Source organism: Bos javanicus, chromosome 5 (genome assembly GCF_032452875.1).
Source record: "Bos javanicus breed banteng chromosome 5, ARS-OSU_banteng_1.0, whole genome shotgun sequence".
In the NCBI taxonomy this organism is placed as follows: Eukaryota; Metazoa; Chordata; class Mammalia; order Artiodactyla; family Bovidae; genus Bos; species Bos javanicus.
In genome coordinates, this window is record NC_083872.1 from 104080208 (window position 1) to 104104183 (window position 23976).

A 23976-nucleotide genomic window follows, 5' to 3' on the forward strand; every position below is an offset into this window, starting at 1 on the left:
GAGAATCCCATGGACAGAGGAGCCTGGTGGGCTACAGTCCGTGGGGTCGCAAAGAGTCGGACACGACTGAAGAGACTTGACACACAATGTCTCCCCCACCCTTCTCTCTCTCTCACACACATACGCACAAATGAAGAGCATCTTCCTTAAAGTTAAGTCTGTTGTATTTTTCTATCAGCTCAGGGAGGCAGGGGTGGGGATAGGTCAGGAATACAAGCAAGCCATGGGGACCCCTGGCGACAGCTGGGTGTTCTTCCTGAAAGAGGCAAATTGGAAAGAAAAGAAGGGGAAAGGGTGGGGATTGCGGGAGGTGATGAGAAAGGGAAGGGAGGAGAGTGGGGCAGAGAAGGCTGGGGATCTTGGGAGAAATGGATCAAGAAGAGGAAGAAGAAGAAAACTTGTAACCCCGAGATTTTCTGTATCCTGAGTCATTTGGAAGAAGAAAGAAGGGGGTGCAGGGTGGGGAGACTGAGGCCCAGGGGTATCACCCTTCACAGGAGGTGCCCTCAGAGGGTTCAGTTTCCAGCCAGCTCCCCACCTCTCCCCCGCCCCGGGCAAAACTCACCTTCCAGAAGGTTCTGAGAGGGTGAGTGGCGGTCACTGGACACTCTCTCCCACAGGGCCTGTGCCCTGATTAGGAGAACTGCAGGTTTTGTTCCCTGGTAACAGGATTCTGCAGCCAGCAGGGGACCAAGGAGGGATTCTAGGCAGGGAGGCCCTCCTGCCTGATCCTGAACTCTCTGAGGCAAACTCCTGCCAAGAAGGGCTCCCATGGAGGGACAAGGGACATACCGGGCATCTGTGACCAGCCAGCGGCAGAGACCTGCATGGTATTTGTCCCTCTATTCAAGACATAGCAGTGGAACTAGCAGCCAAGAGACCTGGGCTAGTCCACGTACTAGCTGTGTGAAGCTAAACTATCATGTACCTCTCTGCCTTCTGTTTCTGGTCGATACACTGGAGATGCTAGTCTTGGTCTTGTCACTACCCAGCCTTGCAGGATTTTCGTGAGGCTGAAATAGACATTGTTAGTCATGTCCGACTTTTTGAGACCCCATGGACAGTAGCCCGCCAGGTTCCTCTGTCCGTGGGATTCTCCAGGCAAGAGTACTGGAGTGGGTTGCCATTTTCTTCTCCAGGGGATCTTCCCAACCTAGGGATCAAACCCCGGTCTCCTGCACTGCAAGCAGATTCTCTAGCGTTTGAGCCACCAGGGAAGCCCATAGACAAACAAGCCCAAAGGAACTGGTTTGTAAACAGAGCCGTGCTGCTGAGGTGATAAGGAATCATGTCTGTGCACGAGTGTGCCCAGGGTGCCTGATTGTGCCCAGGTCAGGATGTGAGTCTGTGGTTCTGCCAAGGCAGAGTGAGATGCAGGCAGAATGAAATGCTGCTGGCTGGCAGTCAGGAGGAACTTTGGATCTGAATCTGTCCTTGACTAGCTGTGTGATCCTGGGCTAGTCCCTGCCCTCTCTGGTCCCAGGGTCCTCTCCCCGTACAATGACAGTCTTGAGCTTCGTGCTGCAGACACCCAGCCTCACCCTCCAGGCCAGGCTGGGCTGGTCCCTCGTGCTGCCCGGGATCTGAGCCAGTGGTGAGGGAGAGAATCGAGAGAGAAGAAGTCATCAGAGAAGGGTTAGGGTTGGAGTAGAAAATGGGGACGAGGAGGAGAGCATCTGGAGGAGCAGACCCAAGGCCCCCTCGACCAGGAGGGAGGGAGGCGGCCACAGGCCCCGGCTACATTCATCTGGTCCCCAGGCCCAGGGGCCCGATAGGAGATGTGGCAGGGGTGGGGTTGGGGGGGCGGTGGAGCATGGTGGGGAGGTTGCAGGTGAGAAACTCCTCCTGGTCAGGGCCTCAGGTGAGACTATAGGTCTTCTGGAGCCGGCTGGAGGGACGAAGAATAAGAGGAACAAGTCTGTGCCTCCCAGCCCTTTGCTTTCCAGGCCCTCTGTGGTTCCCAGAGCCTGCTTTTCTCTTCCAGCGCAGGGCTGGCTTCCAGCCATACCCCGGGCCCCCTGCCCCTCACCTGGTCCTCCATTCCCCTGCCAGCTTCCTACCTCCTGGGCCATCCCCACCCGCTTCTCTCCTCTGCACCACCTCCCTCTAGCCTTTGTCTCCTTCCCTCCCCTCCCGCTCCTCCACCCTCCCCTCCCTCTCCGCTCCCCCCTCCCAGTTCCTTACTGGGGGCACTGGCAGGTCTTCTTCTCACTAAGGAGCCTCTTGATTTGAGACATCCGTTCTGCCCGGCGCTGTCCAGGGAGAAGGAGGCGAGTTGTGAGGGCCCTGGGCCTCTGAAAGGGAGCTGCCCCTTAGGGGGGAGGCGCAGGGCGGAAGGGAAAGCTGGGAGGGGAGAGGCCAGGGCTGTGGCTGAGGAGGCCATCTGTCCCAGAATTGACTCTGCGCCTTCCCTTCTCTCCCTCCTCATGGGATCTGGGACGGGGCCCAGCCAGCAGTGAGGGAGGGAGCGGTGGGCAGAGGGAACCAGAGGAGAAGCAGGTCACAGACACTGGACAGCCTCGTGGCCGGACCAGCCTCAGGGTCTTGAGCGTCCCATGGGGGCGTGAGGACGTCGGGGAGGGCTCACTCACCCTGCGGTGCCAGCATTTAACACAGAAGGCGCAGCAAACAGTGAAAAGCACTAGACCTGCGATTCCCCCCAACACCATGGGCAGGAGCTTTGGCCAGGCCTGGGTGAACTCTGAAGGCAAGACTGACAGACAGAGAGAGGCATGCTCAGCTCCCTGCCCATCGTCAGGGCAAGGGCACACAAGGGGGCCCAGGAGAGAGGGTCTCACTGCCCAGCCACACTTGGGTCTGGTCCTTGCGCTGAGAGAGCCAGGCAAGATACATGGGCCCCTTAGGGGCCACCAGAACTGGAAGGGAAAGGCTGGGGAAGGATTTTTTGTTGTTGTTTTTTTTTACCATTTTATTTTTTGGTGTTTAAAAATAAAATTTAAAAAAGACATTGTTGTGACAGTTTCAGGTGAACAGCAAGGAACTCAGCTATAGATATACGTGTATCCATTCTATCCCAAGGCTCCCTTGGGGAAGGGGTTTTAAGGTTACACACCACTCTGCTTTCTGAGGAGCTAGACCAACAGTCCCCACCCTTGCTATGCACACGAATGTCTGTATGTTCGGGTGTGCATGTATGTCTGGGTCTGAAGAGGAGCCAGGGAGGGGGGCTCTTGGTCAGGTGAGCCCCACTCCTGGGTGGTAGACCTTAGGGAAGTGGGAACTTGTAGGGCTACAGGAGCCCAGGGCCACACCCGACTTCACCTCATCATCCCCGTGTCCTAGGCACCTCACCTACCACCCTACCCATCTCAGAGCAACTGGGAGGCTGGGTGGTCTCCACCAGCCCTGGGAGGGTCCCCCAGCTGAGGAGACAGGGGCTCGGGGTTAGACCATGGAACATGGGCCCTGACTCACCCTCGATCTTGGCTTCCAACAGGACTTTGCCATTGTCACTCAGCAGACACTGCCACATCCCAGCCTGGGGCTCCGGCTGTGTCACCAACTTCGGCTGATTTGAGCCCTTCATACTCTGATTCCCCATCTTCAAGTTCAGGGTCAGCTTTGGCGGGCTGGGCCCCAGCACCTCACAGGTCAGACTGTTTGGGGACTTAGTCACTGCAGAGGGACAAAAGACTGAGACAGGGACGCTGGACCTCCAGGAATTCCGTAGAACAATGACGATGATGCTTTACATCAGCACCACTCTGCTAGCCTCTCAGAGCACATTCTCATACAGTTAAAATGGAGGAAGCACAGCTTCTGAGGTCCAACAGTCTTAGATTTGAACCCTAGCCCTGCTGCTTACAATCTGTGAGTCCCTGAACAAGTTACTTACCAACCTGAAGTGTTAGTCACTCAGTGGTGACCGACTTTTTGTGACCCATGGACTGTATCCCACTAGGCTCCTCTGTCCATGGGATTCTCCAGGCAAGAATACTGGAGTGGGTTGCCATTCCCTTCTCCAGCAGATCTTCCCCACCCAAGACTGAACCCAGGTCTCCTGCATTGAATGCAGATTCTTTACACCTGGGACACCAGGGAGAGCCCCACACAATTGTTAAATGGAAAGATACACGTAGAGCTCTTGAATGGGGCCTGACTTGTATGAAACACCCAATCTAAGCCATTATTGTTGGTGATGTTGTTATGGTAATTAAGGAGATAAGGAGGGGAAGAACTCAATATGACACCTGACATTGTCACCATCACTGTCATATTCTTATCCTCCTTAGGACAAAAATGACCCACAGAAGGGAGGGGCTTAGTTGGGATCTGAGAGGGTCCCGGCAGAGGTAGAACTAGAGCCTGGTTCTCAGTGAGGCCCTCGGGAATTCTAGTGGAGCTCACCCTAGGCCTGCTCTAGGATGTCAGGGAGGGACAGAGGATTCCAGTTCAGTTCAGTTCAGTCGCTCAGTCGTGTCCGACTCTTTGCAACCCCATGAATCGCAGCACACCAGGCCTCCTTGTCCATCACCAACTCCCGGAGTTCACTCAGACTCACGTCCATCGAGTCAGTGATGCCATCCAGCCATCTCATCCTCTGTCGTCCCCTTCTCCTCCTGCCCCCAATCCCTCCCAGCATCAGAGTCTTTTCCAATGAGTCAACTCTTCGCGTGAGGTGGCCAAAGTACTGGAGTTTCAGCTTTAGCATCACTCCTTCCAAAGAAATCCCAGAGCTGATCTCCTTCAGAATGGACTGGTTGGGTCTCCTTGCAGTCCAAGGGACTCTCAAGAGTCTTCTCCAACACCACAGTTCAAAAGCATCAATTCTTCCGTGCTCAGCTTTCGTCACAGTCCAACTCTCACATCCACACATGACCACTGGAAAAACCATAGCCTTGACTAGACGAACCTTTGTTGGCAAAGTAATGTCTCTGCTTTTGAATATGCTATCTAGGTTGGTCATAACTTTTCTTCCAAGGAGTAAGTGTCTTTTAATTTCATGGCTGCATTCACCATCTGCCGTGATTTTGGAGCCCCAAAAATAAAGTCTAACACTGTTTCCACTGTTTCCCCATCTATTTCCCATGATGTGGTGGGACCAGATGCCATGATCTTAGTTTTCTGAATGTTGAGTTTTAAGCCAACTTTTTCACTCTCCTCTTTCACCTTCATCAAGAGGTTTTTTAGTTCCTCTTCACTTTCTGCCATAAGGGTGGTGTCATCTGCATATCTGAGGTTATGGGTATTTCTCCCGGCAATCTTGATTCCAGCTTGTGCTTCATGCAGCCCAGCATTTCTCATGATGTACTCTGCATATAAGTTAAATAAGCAGGGTAACAATATACAGCCTTGACGTACTCCTTTTCCTATTTGGAACCAGTCTGTTGTTCCATGTCCAGATCAAACTGTTGCTTCCTGACCTGCATACAGATTTCTCAGGAGGCAGGTCAGGTGGTCTGGTATGCCCATCTCTTTCAGAATTTTCCACAGTTTATTGTGATCCACACAGTCAAAGGCTTTGGCATAGTCAATAAAGCAGAAATAGATGTTTTTCTGGAACTTTCTTGCTTTTTCGATGAGGATTCCAACCTCAGTTCAGAACCAACCCCCAAGGACTTACCCCCAGGGACTTCAGAGTCTGCCTCCCAATGCAAGGGACTCAGGTTGGATCCCTGGTCAAGGAACTAAGATCCCACATGCGGCAGGGCAACTAAACCCTTCGAGCTGCAACGACTGACCTGCAATGCTCTAGAGCCCATGCTCCACAAGAGAAGTCCTTGTGCCTCGATTAGAGAAACCCTCCTTGCCACAATGAACCCAGCACACCCACATTCTTTTTTAAAAATTCCCCAAACCAGAGGGCCCTTGATGGACTCCACCAGGCATCCAGGGCCTAGGCACTCTCTTGAAGGGTCTGTCGTGACTTGGAGGGACCCTGAGCCAGGTCCCTTGGCCCTTGACCCCACCCTCGCCATCTCAGCCTAGCTCCTCACCTTTCATCACCACGAGTTTCACTTTCTGCTGCAACTTCCCCTTGGTGAGATCCAGGGTCAGGGTTCCAGAACCCGCGTGCTGAGGCAAAGTCCGTGGCAGAGTGAGATGCAGTGGTAGCTTCTCCCCAACAAGGAGCTTGGGGTCGTTGTGAATCTTGTTCACCTTCACCTCTCTGTTCTTCACGGTGAAGGTGACCCAGGATTGGGAGGAAGAATCCCCGTTCGCCAGCTGCCAAGTCAGCTCCCCGCTCAGATTTTCATACTCGAAGGTGAGTGGGAAGGAAAACTCCGCCTGCTCCCCCTCCTTCACATAGACTGTTTCGGGGGCCTTCTGGAAGGCTGGAGGGGGAGGGAGAGAACCTGGGTCCATACAGGGCGAGGCAGGCGCAGGAAAGGGGGCCAGGTGAGTCCAAATACTTGGGCTGCCACTCGAGCCCTTCAATTTCCTTCTACATCTCCTCTCCTCTCTCTGCTCTGCACCTCCACTCTCTGCCACAGCAGCACCCCTTCCCTGGAGAAGCCCTCCTAGAACAGCCCAGCCACAGGGGTCCTCTCCCTCCTCAGGATCCCGGAGCACAGAGGGCATCTGGCCTGTACCACGTGGGTACAACATTCATCACCCTTCTCAAGGTAAGCGCAGACACTGGCTGACTGTGCCAGGCGCTGTTCCAAGGGCACTGCATACGTTACTTGTCCTCATGACTGGACAAGGTAGGTTAGATCATCCCCATTTTGCAGATGCAGAGTCCAAGGCACAGAGAGTTCCAGTGACCTGCCCAGGGCCACACAGTCAAGTCAGAGCCAGGATTTCAGACAGAGCCCATGAACTTCATCACCGTGCTACCCTCCTGTGTGTCACAAGAGTCACCCAGAGGACAGGGTCTGGGGTAGCACCTGCCCTCTGGGCTTTTTTTTTTTTTTTCCTTCCCAGTGCCTACTCAGGACTCTGAACCTGCAACATCGAGTTTCATCAGGGCTGGCTTGTTGCTGTGAGCATCTCTGAGTTAGTGGACTTGCAACTTGGTGGGAGGGGGAAGCTGAGGCAACCAAGAAGACAGATGCCCTTGACAGCCCTCCTCTGGGGCTTCTTCCTGGGTCTCTGGGGTCCCTGACATCCTTACACCCCCGTCCCTTCTTTCTTCCATGTCCACTCCCCCAAGGATAGCTTGTGAAGAAGAGAGGGCCAGCGTGTCTCTTAGGGCAGACTTCTGCTCCAGGGCATCCTGGCTTCAGCCTCCCCTTCCCCCTAAACCAGACCCCCCGGAGCAGAGCAGTGATGGCAGAGGAAGGTCTGGCAGGCAGGGGGTGCCTGCGGGGAAGGGGGAGCCCCTCTTACCCAGCACCACGATGGGTATTTTGATCTCCAGTGTCTGCTGGCTCTGGGAGATAGTGCACGTCCAGGTACCACTGTCCTGCAGCCCCACCTGGGCCAGTGACAGGCTCTTGACGTCTCTCTTATTATTATTCCCTGGACCCTTCCATTGCACGGAAGGGTTGCTCCCAGAGGGACTCTCCAAAGTCAAGGTCAGGCTCTGTCCCAGCAGCACGTGGGTGTCTGAGCTGGCAGTCACTGTGAGGGGAGCAGGTGAACTGTGTCACAAACACACACACACACCATCTCCCCAAGAAGAAGAGAAGAAGCTAGGAAGCCTAGGGTATCGCTCTGTCGTCCATTTATTGTTTCAGTTGCTAAGTTGTGTCTGACTCTTTGGGACCCCATGGACTGTAGCCCGCCAAGCTTCTCTGTCCATGGATTTCCCAGGCAAGAACACTGGAGTGGGTTGCCATTTCCTTCTCCAGGGGATCTTCCCGATCCAGGGATCAAACCTGCGTCTCCTGCATTGACAAGCGGATTCTTTACCACTGAGCCATCTGAGAATCTGCAGTTACTCTTGTTCCAACATCTCCCTTCTGTCCACCTCCAGCCCAAGGCAGGGTTTCCTCTCCCCTCCCGCTCTCCTCTCTTCCTTGTCTCTCTCTCTCCTCCCTCTGTCTCCTGCCTTTCCGCCCCTGCACCTCCTGCTCACCCCCAGGTCTCTGTCTCTGCTTGCCTGACCCAAGGCCTGAGGAGGCACTGAGGAGACACAGCGGCCTATCTGATCTGTCTTCAGACTGTGGCAATGCCAGCAGCTCAGGCCCTGGTTTGGGTGCAGGGATGTGAGTCAAGGAGGAAGGGAAATTGGCTGGAGGTCCCAGGCTGCCCCACTCACGTCTGAACACCTGCAGTTCCACCTCGAGCGTCTTCTTGTCCACTTCACAGGTATAAGTCCCCGAGTCAGTTACTTGGAGATTCTTGATGATCAGAGGAAAGGATCCTTGGTCCCACAGGTTTTTTTTGGATTCCACTCGATGGCTCAGTTCAGTGGTACCTGGGAGCAGATCCCGTATGGAGGAGGTTGGGGTACCCTGGAGACAGTGCATCCCTGGCAAGGGTGGTACCCACGACTCTTCTGATCTGAGTTGCTGATGTCCAATAGAATCTGCCCTGGTCCTAATCTGAGAACCCCAGACTGGTGAGGAGGTCCAAACACATTCCTTTACCTGGCCAGGACAGCATCTCACTAACCCCAAATAAAATCGTAACCTCCCTTAGAGAGCACCAGCCTCTACATGTGTGCACGCTAAGTCACTTCAGTCATGTTTAACTCTGTGACTCCATGGACTGTAGCCCACCAGGCTCTTCTGTCCATGGGATTCTCCAGGCAAGAATACTGGAGTGGGTTGCCATGCCCTCCTCCCAGAGATCTTTCCTACCCAGGGATCTAACCCATGTCTCCTGAGTCTCCTGCATTGGCAGGTGGCTTCTTTACCACTAAGCCACCTGGGAAGCTCCACCAGCTCCTACAGGCCAACACTTTACACACATCATCTCAGGTAACAGTCACAAGTCTGAGAAATAGGTACCATTTTGCTTATCTTGCAGATAAGGAAACAGAGGTTTAGAGAAATTGAGTAGTTGTCCAAACTCTTGCTTACACATTATTGGCAGGAACATAAACCAGTGCAATTTCTTTGGAAAATAATTTGTTTTGTTCTTATTTTTTAAATTTTTATTGAAGTATAGTTGATTTAAAAATGCTATGGTAATTTCTGCTGTACAGCAAAGTGATTCAGTTATACGTATACATATAGCCACTCTTTTTAAAAATTCTTTTTCCATACAGGTCATTACAGAGTATTGGGTAGAGTTCCCTGTGCTATGCAGTAGGTCCTTCTTAGTTATCTGTTTTATATATAGTAGTGTGTATATGTCAATCCCAATCTCCCAATTTATCCATTCCCCTGGAAGGTAATTTATAATACTCCCAGAATTACGAATGCACATACAGAACGAAATGTCCACCATGAAAGAAGAGGTTAAATAAGTGGACTTCACCCTTTCAGTGGAATGCTATAAAAGAAGAATGAGGAGGCTGTTTATATTCTGAGATGGAATAATATCTAAAAAACACCGTTAACTGAATAAAGCAAGATATTTTCAAGGCTACCACTGTTTGAAAAGGAGGGGGAAAGTTATTTATCATCTATCTACCTATATTTCTATCTGTCTATCTATCTATCTTATAAACGAACAAATATTTGTAGAGGTGAACACAAGGAAATGGTCGCCTTTGTTGTCACTGGGGAGAGGAAGTGAACCCTATGAGACAGGTGTGAGACAGCTTTTCCGTTTATGCCTTTTGCTACTGATTGAATTTTAACTCCAGTAAGTGCTGGAGCTAGGATTAAAATTTAGTCTGTTTGCGTGACTTCCCCAGTGGTCCAGTGGCTAAGACTCTGAGCTCCCAATGCAGGAAGTTCAATCCCTGGTCAGGGAACTAGATCCAACATGCCACAGTTAAGACCTGGCACAGACAAATAAATAAAAATGAATATTTAAAAAAAAACTTCACCTGCATCCCATGTCCGCTCAGCAGATAACCCCCAGCCCTAACCTCTCGCCTTCCTCCTGGGCCCACGTTTCCAATGGCCCAAGGAATGACTTCATCTGGATGTTCTGCCATCACCCTAAAACTCAGCTGGTTACAAATGAAATCTAACACCCTTTCCCTAAAATAACCTGTCCTCCTTGCTTCCCTGTTAAAAGCTCTTCTGGGTCTCATCAAGACCCCCTTGTCCAGACTGTTCTATACTTTGTAAAAGCGATTCTACTTTGTGAAAGTTCTAAGAGTGTGAGAGAGTCTGGGATCAATTCTTGGAGGAGACCAGTACAGAACAAAGCCTTAAAAGAAGGGTAGGCAGGGGACTTCCCTGGTGATCTGGTGGCTAAGACTCCACACTCCTAGTGCTGGGGCCTGGGTTAGATCCCTGGTTGGGGGACTAGGTTCCACATGACACAGCTAAGAGTTCACATGCCTCAACTAAAGATCCTGCCTCAACTAAAGTAAGATTCTGCCTGCCTCAACTCAAGATCCCGAAGGCCAAAGACTGAAGATCCTGCATGCTGCAACTAAGACCTGGTACAGCCAAATAAATAAATGTTTTTCTTTAAAAAAAAAAAAAGAAGTAAGCTAGAGGAAAGTGTTGCAGCAAGAATGTCTAGGAAGGGGGTAAAGTTCCAGGAAAGTCATACAGGCAGCCACCTCCAAGCAGTCAGGACAATATCTGGGTGTGAGGTGTCCGGCTGAGGAGCTGCGGGAACCCATACTGAGGGAATGAACGTCTGGCAGAGGCTCTTCCAGGCTTAGCCTAGTGGAATAGGGAGTGGCTGGCACTGTGTTGGGAGTCAGCGCTGCAGTAAGAGGAAGAGAAGCAAAGTAGGAGAGACCAGTAGCAAAGGGAATTGCCAGGAAGCTCCCACTGTAACCCAGGGGAGGGGTAGGTGGCCTTGGCTAATGAGATGTTCCCATGAGAACAAAGAAGGTGAAACGGAAGAACACTTCCACAGGAAGGAACGGCCCTAGGCAGGGACCGAGGGGAAATCAGGGATTGAAGTAGGGCAAAAAAATCGACTCTGGGTCAGAAATTGGGAGCAGTCAGGACAGTGATCCTGCTGTTGTCAGAGATCAGGAAGTTGGGAAGGGAAGCCATTCTGGAAGAAGTTCAGATCTTAGGAACAGAACAAAAACATCAACACAAAAGAGGTGAGAATTTTTAGAAAGGAGCACAGTGTTTCAAGCTCACAGGCGATCATAGAAATGCAAATTAAAACAATGATGATATGTTTTTCAACTATCAAAATTAGCAAAAAATAAAAGAGAGAAGGTTTTAAATATTAGTATTCGGTGCCAGCAAGGGCTCCAGTGAGAGAGAGACACACACAGTGACATTATTATCTAGACTTACTGTAAATGGATAGAACCTTTCTGGAAGCAATCTGGCTATATACACCAACTTTTTTTTTTTTTAAGCTCATATCCTTAATTTCATTTCTAGAACTTTATCCTTAATAAGTTTAAAATTCAAGCCAAAATGTAGGTACAAAAATAATAATTACAGCGTTCTTAATAGGGTGCAAGATTAGATGAAAAGATAATGGCTGCATATTAGAGCATACTAACTTGATGAACTATTAGGTGAGCACTAAAAATGACATTTATAAATAATTTTCAATAAAATGGAAAACATTCATAATATACATTTTTAAAGTTGTGTTAAGATCATCTTTACTTTTTCAGTTAGTTATTTGAACTACAAAAATTATACAGACTCACAGACTCAACATTTCTCTCTTTCCTTGCCCACCCTCAATACTACTGCAAACAACTTACTGTGGATTTCTTCATGCTTTTTTCTGTTTGTGTAGCTATATATTTACACACATTGAATTTTCCTTTTTTTTTAGTATCTATTTTTATTTAATATTAATTTGGCTACACTGGGTCTTAGTTGCCACATGGGGGATCTAGTTCCCTGACCAGAGATCAAACCCAGGGCCCTTGCATTGGGAACACTGAGTCTTAGCCACTGGACCATCAGGGAAGCCCCCACATTGAATTTTTTAATTAAAATGGGACTCTATTATTGATACATACATAGCTTACTTTCCACTTAACAAAATGTGCTTGACATCCTTCTAAGTGTGTGTGTGTGTGGAGCTTCTTCATTCTGTTTGTTTTGTTTTGACATTATGAAAGCTAATCATTTTACTCTGATGATTCTTTAAACGTTTTCTTCTGAGAAAATCATGCAACCATAAGAAATAGCGCAGAAATATCTGGAATACCCTTGACCCAGCTCACCCCAAAAGTAACAGCTTGCAAAACTATAAAGCACAGTATCGCTGCCAGAATATTGGCATTGACACAATTCAAGATGCAGAACATTTCTAGCACTATAAAGATGTTACCCTTTTCTAGCCAAATCCTCTTCCCTCCCAGACCCCCTTCGCCCTGACTCCTGGCAAACACTAATCTGTTCTCCATTTCTATAATTTGTCATTCTGAGAATGTTATATAAATGAAATTATATAGTATGTTACTCTGTGGCATTGGCATTTTTTTTTCCCCATACAGCATAATCCTCTGGAGAGTCATCTAGGTTGTGGTCCGAAACTATAGTTCATTCTTTTTACTGCTGAAAAATAATCCATAGTATGCATACAACCATTCACCCATTAAAGGACATCTAGGTTATTTCTCGGAGAAGGCAATGGCACCCCACTCCAGTACTCTTGCCTGGAAAATCCTGTGGATGGAGGAGCCTGGTGGGCTACAGTCCATGGGGTTGCTAAGAGTCGGACACGACTGAGCGACTTCACTTTCACTTTTCACTTTCACGCATTGGAGAAGGAAATGGCAACCCACTCCAGTGTTCTTGCCTGGAGAATCCCAGGGACAGAGGAGCCTGTTGAGCTGCCGTCTATGGGGTCTCACAGAGTCGGACACGACTGATGCAACTTAGCAGCAGTAGCAGCAGCAGGTTATTTCTAGTTGTTGGCTACTACTAATAAAGCTGCTGTCAACAATTTTACACAGATTTCTGTGTGATCATAAGTCTTTATTTCTCTAAGGGGTAAATGTCTAGGAGTACAATTGCTAGGTTGTTGCAAGTTTAGCTTTCTAAAGAAATTTCCAGGGCTTCCCTGGTAGCTCAGTGGGAAAGAATCTGCCTGCCAATGCAAGAGACACAGGTCTGATCCCTGGTCCAGGAAGATCCCACATTCCATGGAGCAACTAAGCTCGTGTGCCACCACTACTGAGCCTGTGCTCTAGAGCCCAGGAATCGCAACAACTGAAGTCCCCAAGACCTAGCACCCTTGCTACCCAACAGGAGAGGCCACCACCGTGAGAAGCCTACGCACTGCAGCTAGAGAGCAGCCCCCACTCCCTGAAACTGAAGAAAAGCCTGAGCAGGAATGAAGACCCAGCACAGTCAAAAATAAGTAAATAAATTTTTTTTAAATTGCTGAACTGTTCTCTAGAGCAGCTGTACCATTTTATACTCCCACCAGCAATGTAAGAGTAACTGGTGTCTGCATCCTCACCAGCACTGGATGTTACTTTTTTTTTTTAATTTTGCCCATTCTGATACGCGTGTGGTGATATCTCCTTGTGATTTTAATTGGCATTTCCCTGATGACTAATGATGATGAACACATTTTCATGTGTTTGTTTGCCATCTCTACGTCCTCTTTGGTGAAATATCTCTTCGTGTCTCTTGCTTATTTTCTAATTGGATTGTTTGGGTTTTTTGGTATTGAATTTTGAGAGTTGTGTTCATATTCTAGATACTAGTCTTTGTTGGATATGCTTCTTAATCTTTCAATTTATTAAAATCTCTTAATGACTTAGTTGCTCAGTTGTGTCCAATCCTTTGGAACCCCATAGACTGTAACCCGCCAGGCTCCTCTGTTCATGGGATTCTCTAGGCAAGAATACTGGAGTGGGTTGGCATTTCTTACTTCAGGGGGTCTTCCCAACCCAGGAATCGAACCCAAGTCTCCTGCAAGTCTCCTGCATTAGCAGGTGGATTCTTTACCACTAGCGCCACCTAGGAAGCACAAATAAATAAACTAAACGAGCCACTGATTGTTTTGTATTAATAGTACAAAAGAAGCAATAAATATTGCATGCCTCCTAATGCGATGAAATGATAATATAAAACACCATCTATAAAATGCTCTTGTCAAAAGATTAAACGTGTGCACCTCAGTGTCCATAGCAGCACTGTTTGCAATGACCAACACATGGAAGCAACCTAAATGTCCATCAACAGAGGAATGGATAAAGAAGGTATATATAATGGAATACTACTCAGCCATGAAAAAGAATGAAATAATGCTATTTGCAGCGACATGGATGGACCTAGAGATTGTCATACTAAGTAAGTCAGAAAGAGAGAGACAACTATCATATATCACATATATGTGAAATCTAAAATATGATACAAATAAACCTATTTACCAAACAGAAACAGATTCACAAAGAAAACAAATTTATGGTTGCCAAAGGGGGAGGAATAGTGTATAGATATAACTGAATCACTTTGCTATACACCAGCAACTAACACAACACCGCAATTGAAGCTATACTTCAATTTTAAAAAAAGATGGGGCTATAATGCTTTGTAATATGGAGTACAGTTATTAAATAAGTCACTGAGAGAAAAAAATGAATGTAAACTTGATCATGTCTCTAGATCTAATCACCATTTCTAGGAGATTTAAGGGACAGAGGAACATGTTAAATGCTACCACAATGTAAAACTTATAGGGCAATTGCCTGGTTTCTTCAAATATCAGTTGCAATAGGGGGCAGAAAAAGGAAAGTAAATGTATAAATTCAAAGAGATTCAAGGGCCATATCAAGCAAATACCATGCATGAATTTTTATTTGAATTTTGATTCAAACAGACCAGATGTAAAAATAATATTATAAGGTATTTGGGAAAATTTGAACACTGGATAATTTTGGTCATAAAAGAATTAATTTTAAAGCATTGATGATGATATTATAGATGTGTTTTTAAATCAAAATATAGTTGATTTACAATGTTTCAGGTGTACAGCGAAGTGATTCAGTTATATGAACAAACATTGGTCATGAATTGATCATTGTTAAAGCTGAGAGAGATACACAGGGGTTCATTATATACTTATTCAACTTCTATATACATTTGAATTAAGAGAAAATGTTAAAAAAATAAGCAGTGAAATGCAAACAATAATAAATCAAATAAACTTATAAAGAATAAATACATTTCACACTGGTGGCATTTTTCTACTTTTGACTCTGTGACTTTCTCCCACTCAATAATGTACTGAATATTAGAAGCCATACCCAGAAGAAAGAAGAGTTACTTAAACAGGAGCATGAGGGTAAAATTTACGTGAAAAAATAAGATTGCAAAATAATGTTCCTAAGAAGTTTTGAAATCTTAATTCTTTCCACTTTGAAAGCTAGAAAAAGACTTCCCTGGAGGCGCAGTGGATAAGAATCTGCCTGCCAGTGCGGGGGACATGGGCTCAATTCCTGGTGGGGAAAGATCCCACATGCCGAGAAGCTACTAAGCCCATGTGCCACAACCACTGAGCCTGAGCTCTGGAGCCCACATGCCTCAACTAATGAAGCCCTTGCCTAGAGACTGTGCTCCACAACAAGAGAAGCCTGTGGAATGAGAAGCCCACACACATAAACTAGAGAGTAGCCCCCCGCTCGCCACAACTAGAGAAAAGCCCACGCAGCAATGAAGACCCAGGACAGCCAAAAATAAATACATTATTTTTTTAAAAAGCTAGGGGAAAACATTCTGTTGCTCTTAATGGAAGTAAACAAAGTATCATCATTGGTCTGTAACAACAATATTCATGAAATCATGGGTTTCATATGGTAGCTATTTTTCTAATATCCATTAAAATAAGGTCATCAATATTAAAATAATGAAACTATATTAGACCACCAGAAGCCATTCCCCAGCCCACCAATAGCTGGCAGAGGGCGGTTCTGGACTTGGGGAGTCCCTGAGACTCTGGCTGATGGCAGAACCCTCCAGAACCCCAGAGTTGACTAGGAGCTAGGCCCTGCCATGGGGGTGTTCATTCCCCAGGGCTCTCTTCTGTAAACAGGGAGCAGAACCCACCTACCTTTGTGCACGAAGAGGCCATGACTCCCCAGAATATTGGACTGGGAAGAATCTTTCCAGCTGAAGACCATGTTCTTCTTCTGGGAAGCCTGGCAGGGCAGCTCTGCCTGGTCTCCTGCCTCACCCAGCACCACTGTTTTTCCCTGAGTGCCAGCCGGGAGCATTGCTAGGTGGAAAAACAGGGGGGTCAGGCCTTGAGGCTGTGGTTGCCCCATCCCCCACCTGGCATTCCCCAACCAGCCCCTCCTCCCAAGCCACCTGCACCCGGACCCCAAGTCTGAGCACTCACCCAGTTGCAGCACCAAGAACAGGTGCCTAAGAGAGGTCCCCGGGCCCATTGTGGCTTTGCTGAGGCAGACAAGGACCTGAGCCTTCCCCCGAAGAAAGGGCAGGGCCTGGGGGAGACACCAGTCAGCAGTTAGCAGGCGTTCATCTGGCTGGGTCCCCTTCATGACCCAGACAGCCAGGCGGGAACCTAGACGTGCAGGCCCCTGAACAAGATACCCACGGGTTACATGCCACGCATGCTGTGCCTGGGCCAGGGGTGGGTTCTTTGCCAGGGGGAATCAGAAAAGGATTCTCAAAAGACTTCCCTCATGGTCCAATGGTTAAAAATCCACCTGCCAAGGCAAGGGACATGGGTTCAATCCCTGGTCCAGGAAGATTCCACATGCCATGGAGCAGCTAAGCCCTTGCGCCACAATTATTGAGCCTGGGAGCTGCAACCACTGAGCCCACATGCTACAGCAACTGAAGCCCACGTGTCCTACAGCCTGTGCCCCACAAAGGAAGCCACCAGAATGAGAAGCCCTCACACCGCAGCTAGAGAGTAGCCCCCACTCGGTGCAACTAGAGAAAGTCTGTGCCCAACAATGAAGACCCAGCACAGCCAAAAATTAATTACTCAATCAATGAATTACAAAATAAAATGAGTGAATGGCCTTTGGTGTGAATTAAAGTTTTTAAAAAAGAAGAAAAGAATTATCAGAGAAGGTGGCAAATTGGTAGGAACTGGGGCTAGGGAGTCAGGCCAGGTCATGAAGGTCCCGGAACGCCGTGACCCTGGGCGCTCGAGGGAGCTTTACTTAGAGAAGGACAGGAGTAGACTTATAGGATGGATCCCTCCAGCTGCTGAGCAGAAGAGGACCTGGAGGAGGTCAAGCATGGGAGGCAGGATTGTAAGAATCCTGGTGGGAAAAGATGAGGCCTGAACTCAGAGAGACAGACTTAAGGGAGGAGTTCTGAAAGAAAACCCCCAGGAGCTGCAGTCTGATTCAGCATGAGGGATGCGGTCAGGGAAAGGGCAGAGGGTGATTCCCTAGAAGGCCTCTGAGTAGGACAAGCAAAAAGGTGATACTCTGGAGTTTCTGTGGGCTTGGAAGACAGACAGGCCCGTGGGAGAGGGGGTCGCAGAAGGGCTCTGCACGGACCTGGAGGAATGGGCGGCACTGGGTTGGAGCAGTGACTCCCCATGTGTGATCACCCAAGAACTTGTGAGACAGGCAACCTCTGGGGCCCACCCTAGACCTCTGGGATCAGGAGCTGGGGTTGGGTGCGGCTGTCTGTGTTCACAGCCCTCTGGGGGACTGGTGCACGCTCAAGTCTGACAACCCTGAGACAGCTGGAAAAGAAAGGGGAGGGCACCCACCACAGTCTGCGGAATCGGGGGTGATGGGGTGGGGTGTGTGGCTGTGGAGCGAAGTCTTGGGGAGTGGAGCCTGATCTCGCATCTTGCTGGGCAGGCCGGAGAGTTAGGGCTGGGCTCGGCAGGGCGCTGGGAGCCGCTGCTCGTTTTGGAGCAGAGATGTGACAAGGTCTTTGAGAGCTTTAGGAAGCTCCATCAGATGGTAAGGGGACCAGATGACACGGAGGAAGTAGAGCCAAAAGGAAGGCCACCAGACAGTGCCTCGCAGGCAGGCGGGACCAGGCTCAAGTGTCTTTGAGGCGGTGGTGGAAGGTTGGACTAGAAGTCTGGGAGACTAGCAGAGGCAAACTATTACATACAGGATGGATAAACAAGGTCCCACTGTATAGCACAGGGAACTATATTCAATATCCTGCAATAAATCATAATGGAAAAGAATATGAAAAAGAGTATAGTATATATAACTGAATCACTTTGCTGTACACCAGGAACTAACACAACATTGTAAATCAACTGTACTTCAATTTTTTTTTTTAAAGTGTCTGAATTTGGCCTCAGATTGAGGGCGGGCCTCAGAGCAGTGACAGCCTTGGGGGCTGTCAGCACACACCTGGCACGCAGCTTGTGTATCCAGACCTACTTTTCTTCCCCCACCCCAACCCCCAGCCTGGTCTTTCTCTCTGCTGGGGACCACCTTTCAGTGAGCTGTCTGCTCTGAACTCCCAGAGTCTCCAACTCTGACCCCTTTATGTGCACATCCCACCTTCTACCATAGTTTCAGTTCCCGCCCTTCCTCCACCAACAGTCAATCTTAAGGGAAATCAACCCTGAATATTCATTGGAAGGCCTGATGTTGAAGCTGAAGCTCCAATACTTTGGCCACCTGATGCAAACAGCCAACGCATTGGAAAAGACCCTGATGCTGGGAAAAATTGAGGGCAGGAGGAGAAGAAGGTGTCAGAGGATAAGACGGCTGGATGGTATCACCGATCCAATGGACATGAACTTGGGCAAACTCCAGGAGATGGTGAGGGACAGGGAAACCTGGCGTGCTGCAGTCCAAGGGGTTGCAAAGAGTTGGACACAACTGGGCAACTGAATAATAACAACTCCCCTCCACCAACTTGATCTCTAGGCTGGAAATGATGGTCCAGCCAGCAAGGCCACCGCTGGCCCCATCTGGAGCACAGAGAAGGGTCTTGGGATGTATTTGGTTAACTTAAACCAAATTGAATTGAACAGAGAGGGGAAATCACCGATTACTTTTTTCTGGACTCCACATGGTAATTCTGTTACTAAAAAGTGTCTGTACACACCCAAACCTGGCCTGGATGAAGCCAAGTCATCACCATCCACACAGCCTACTCTTGTGCCAGTCCTCTCAAGTATTCTCTTTTCTTTTAAAATTATTTTTAATTGGAGGTAATAGCTTTACAATGTTGTGTTGGTTTCTGCCATACATCAACATGAATCAGCCATAGGTATACATATGCCCCCTCCCTCTTGAACCTCCCACCCACTTCCTCCACCTTCTTTTTTTTATTTTTTGAATTTTTTGGCCACATCACGAAGCATGTAGGACCTTAGTTCCCAATCAAGGATCAAACCTGCACCCCCTGCATTAGAAGCACAGAGTCTTAATCACTTGACCAGCAAGGGAAGCCCACACCCCCAACCCCCAGGCATTCTCCATGCTCTCTGCCCTGCTCTCCACACGAAGGCTGACCACTGCACACCTTATACACTGTGTCACCCAGGCTCCCTCGCCCTTCAGCTCCTGGTTGGGGTTGGCCAATGAGAAGCACCCACAAGAGATGAGCAGGCCAGGGAGAGAGGAGAGGTTAGCATGTTTTATCCTTGTTCTCTCCTGGCTCAGGGCATATTTTCTGGCATCAGCTGTATTCCCTCCCTTGCCCTTTTCTTCCCATGGTGACAACAGCTCCTGCCAGGTGGCCCCCTAATAGCAACTCAAGCCCTAACTGGGTTCCAGTTAGGAACCGCTCTTTCTGGGGTGGTCTTGAACCGTCTGAGATGGATTCTGTTTTCTGTTGTCCACTGATCCATGATAAGGAGGCAGCACTTGAATGCGTGCTAAGGGCTTGACCCTCCTAGTGAGGTTTGGGCAGGGGAAGCCTTCTCTTCAAGAGGTGTTGAGGCACCAGATGCCAAAGCAGCATGCAGAGTCCTGAAGGGGAAAGGGCCAACTTGATGTTGCTTCATCTGCCTGAAAGAGGAACTACTCAGGGCCTAACGCCTGGTAGGAACTTGCTCGAATTTTTTTAAAACAAGGTAAATAGGAAGACAAGTGGTCAAGAGGGAGGTTTTGGGGGCTTCCCTGGTGGTCCAGTGGTTAAAATCTGCCTTGCAATGCAAAGGACACGGTTTGGCCCCTGGTCCGGAAAGATTGCACGCGCCGCGGAGCAACTAAGCCTGTGCGCAACAACTTCTGAGCCTACGTCTAGAGCCCAAGCTTTGCAATAAGAGAAGCCTCCGCAGTAAAAAACCCACGCACCGCAACTAGAGTAGTCCCCGCTCATCCCAGCTAGAGAAAGCCTGCATGTGGCAACAAAGACCCAGCACAGCCAAAAAATAAATAAATAAATCTTAAAAAAAAAAAAAAAAAAAAAAGAAGGAGGAGGAGGAGGTTTCCAGGAAAGGAAGAGGGAGGCTAGGTCACGGGTGAAGTTGTTTACCAGTTGGCCTGGGACCACAAGGCACACAGCAGGAGGCTGGGGTGAGAGAGTAGGGCGGAGCACTCTTACATCTGAAAGTAGGTCCCACTGTCCGCCCATCCTAGACTTACCGTGTCCTGGGTGAGCAGAGAGTGAGGGAGTCTCCATGTGAGATGCCCTTCCCTGAGGTTCAGAGTCAGCTTTGACGCCTGAGCAAGACTACGGACATTCTTGTCCCTCCCCAGGTGTGGTCAATTTTTCCTCCCCACTCGGTGATCCTGGCCTCAGTGCAAGGCCCACTTCCCACCCCCCAGTACCCTGTGTTGCCCCAACCCACCACCCCAGGGCTCAACTTGGTCGGTGGAGGAGGTTCTGGGTTTCCAGCCGCTGTTTGCTTTGATGCCTGGGGCTTCCGCTGCCGCCCCAGAGAGCTGGCCTTTGATCCCCACATCCTCAGCCTCCCCAGAAGCGCTCTGCCCCGGTACAGTAGCATCCTGTACAGTGTACACCGCAGGCTCCTGAGGCTGGCGGGAGGGCCCACTGGTCCCCGAGGCCTTGACTCCTCTCTCTCTCCCTGTTTCTCTGCTCGCATCTGTGCTTCCCCTCACCTCTGCCTTCAGCTCCCTGTGTCTGTCTCTCCTCCTCTGCTAGGAGGCAGTTCTAGCTCTCCTGGCTTGCCTGCGGGGCCCCTTGCTTCTTCTCCCTCAGAATCCCTTCTCTCTCCAGCAGCCACTAAGCTCCAGTCCCTCCTGGCCTGGAAACCAGCATCCTGGCCTCTGGGTGGAGGGTTGCAGTCTCCACAAGCTTCTGTGTGAAGGGACCTGCAGACTACAGCCTGGGGCCCAGGATAGATGCCCGGGAGATGGCTGTGGGGTGGACAAAGGAAAAAGGACAGATTCCTTGGAGGAACACACAGAAGTCCCAAGGGAGGATGACGGGAGGATGGGAGGGAAAGAGAAAGGCGGGGAGGGACCCAGATTAGCTCATTAAAGCAGCAGCTACATTTACACAATCCTCACACACAAGGCCCAGGGTAGCACAAACGAGGTAGGGCAGAGGGAAAGAAGGAGATTCTGAGACACAAGACACAGGCCTGGAGCAGGGCACTGAGAGGCAAGGAGAAGCCAAGAAGGCAACGCAAAGCCAAGAAGGCAACGCACTGCTCGCCCTTGGGGCCCCAGCGCCCCCTACCCCGGGCAGGGCGGAGAAGCGAGGCTCGAGGCTGGGGGGAAGAGGGCACAGCCCCACCGCAATGACAGTCTGTGGTCCCGCAGGCACTTTTATCTCCTCCGCACGGCCCCCATCAGCCCCCTCCAGCCCGCCGCGGATGTGCCCCCTACTGCATGCGCCCCTCTGCTGCGCTCCAGCTTTGTGCGAATGTAACTTCCTAGAGACATGGTCCCTCGAAGGGACCCTTGTGGTTCGGTGGCTGCAAACCTCCACCATCCTCTCCTTTGCCTCCGCCGCCCACAGGGAGGGGAACGGAGCGCCCCCTCTCCTTCCACGATCCCCGGAGAGGTGAAGAGTCGACCTCAGCCAAGGAGCCCACAAACCCCAGCCCCTTGCCTGGCCCCTCCGCACACCCACCCTCATCAAAGGCATTTCACTCAACCAAGACTCACTGAAGCTCTGAAGCGGCCAGGCCCTTGTTTACCCAACTCCTTGATGCCATGCCAGGGCCAGGATCAGGGTCCAAGGGCGATGGGGCTTCTGCCCAGAACCGGTTGATGGGAGGGAGTCTTATCTGAGGTGGACCTGTTCTGCCTGAGGCCCCCACACTGAAGGAGGGAGACATCCACGGTCCTCTGGGAACCCCTTCTTCTGAGGTGAGGAGGGCGGCCATTTTGTTCCAGCCCAGACTCTACACAGCGCAAGAAATTGTCAAACACGCAGTGCACGGACCTCCCCGGCATCAGGCTCTACCCTCAGCCCTGCACCCCGAAAAGCCCACCCCGAAAGGGCAGGACATTCAGGAAGAGCTGTCCCACCCAGAGCGCAGTGTTTTTGAGTGAGTGACAGTGGGGCCTTTCTATTCTGAGGGATCTGACTGTAGGGAGGAGGCCCCCATCCGCACATACACAGAATTCGGCCAGGATGGGAGGACAGTGGACACCCTGGGGAACAGGGCTGGAGGCCAAGGAGGCCTCAGGAGAGGGGGAGGACTGAGGATGTAGAGGTGGGAGGCTGGGGTCCTTCCGAGCGTTCTGCTTGACAGGTGTCACCTCCTGTGTGTCCCCCACACACATCCCACCAAGCCCAGGGAGGGTCTGCAAGTCCTTCTCTAACAACCAGCCTCCTTTTCTAGAGCAGCTGAGACCCTAACACTGATTTCTTAGAACCAATTTTTCTAATGATGTAGTGGCCTAAAAATACGTCTCTCTCCCTTTTACCACATGTCACACCCAGGAGCTTGGCTTTACCCCTTTCTCAGAATTTTAGCTTTCAGTCATCTCATTAATCATTTTTAAGCTGAAGTGGAAGTGTCTTTAGATATACTGTTCAAAAATACTAAAAAGGCACGAAAAGCAAACAAAAGTGTAGGAACGTAACCTGAGTCGAAGGAGGCTACATGAGTCAAATGGCTTATGAAATGCTGCAAATATGATTTCTGGTGTGAGTTTTGGTGAGTAAGTCATTGGGAAAATTAATTTGAGGGGAGAAATGTCTCTAGACCAGGTTCTACTTCTCTTTCTCTTGCTTTTATATTGTCATCTCTTTTCCTTTCTTTTTCCTAGACCTCCTCCCTCTTTAATATTTGTGGGTTCTTTCTATGTCTCTCTCATTTCTTCTTTCCTCTTTTTCCCCCCTCTTTTCCCCTCTCCCTGTCTTTATCTCCTCTACTCCCCATGACCAGTGGCCTTTTTCAGCCCGGGGCCCCCAAACGCCCATTTCTTCTCTGATCTCCAAGTCCGAGTCAACACCCTTCCGCCCCGGGAGCTGAGCTGTGTGCAGTGGGGCTGTGAAGAGAAGCATGGCAGAATCCCTTGGCTTCTGCAAGCTCACATTTCCAGGGGGAGAGTGTGGCTCGGGAAATGCCGGAGAAGGTGGCCAGAGCTCTGGGCAGGACCTGTGACGCCAACACATCTCTTGCCTCGCTCCCCTCCCATCCCCAACCCTCAGAAAGGAACGAAGCCTGATCTGTGCCTCTTACCTCCCAGCCTGGGTCCCTCTTCCCTTCTGCTTCTAGCGCAGGTGTGTCTCTGTGAGGGTTGGGAGCAGAAGCCCACTGGGGAGGGCGCCTGTTACTTCTGCAGACAGAGATACGCTTAGAAGGAGAGACAGGAAGCCTGGTAGCGAGTCTCCTCCACTCCCCAGGCCTGGGCCAGCCCCCAACGTCACCACCTAGGACTGGGGTCCCCACCCCCTGCCTTTTGGGGAAGATGTCAGAATGAAAATGGCAAAGTCAAGGGAAAAAAATCCGCAGAACCCGGCCAGAGCCCAGAATGTGGTCCCACTTCTCGGTGGATGGCAAGAAAAAGCGTCAATGTGCTTTTGGTGGCTAGTAAGAAAAACATTGATGGACCAGTGATATTACAGTCTGGCCAGGGCTTCAGGGAAACAAGAAGTGGGAGGCACGTGGAGGGACCACAATAACTGCTGTGGTCAGCCACACACAGCATCGAACTCCAGGGCCAGAGGATATCTGTTCAGCAGGTGCTTCCAGGGCTCCCTCACCAAA

General features: G+C 49.9%; 1 protein-coding gene across 2 annotated transcripts; it reads right to left on the reverse strand.

The window, feature by feature from the left end:
- Nucleotides 1-146: 146 nt before the first annotated feature.
- Nucleotides 147-23590, reverse strand: CD4 (CD4 molecule). Of its 2 annotated transcripts, none has more exons than XM_061418072.1 (10): nt 23449-23590; nt 16270-16375; nt 15982-16146; nt 8168-8326; nt 7294-7527; nt 5958-6296; nt 3436-3636; nt 2592-2713; nt 2185-2252; nt 147-1888 (listed from the first exon to the last, which is right to left on the reverse strand). In XM_061418072.1, the coding sequence occupies exons 2-10, from the start codon at nt 16316-16318 to the stop codon at nt 1858-1860; spliced, it is 1368 nt and encodes a 455-aa protein (XP_061274056.1). In that variant the 5' UTR covers nt 16319-16375; nt 23449-23590; the 3' UTR covers nt 147-1857. The 2 variants fall into 2 exon arrangements, with proteins under 2 accessions (XP_061274056.1, XP_061274057.1); XM_061418073.1 differs by lacking the exon at nt 23449-23590 and adding an exon at nt 20429-20595.
- Nucleotides 23591-23976: the final 386 nt, after the last annotated feature.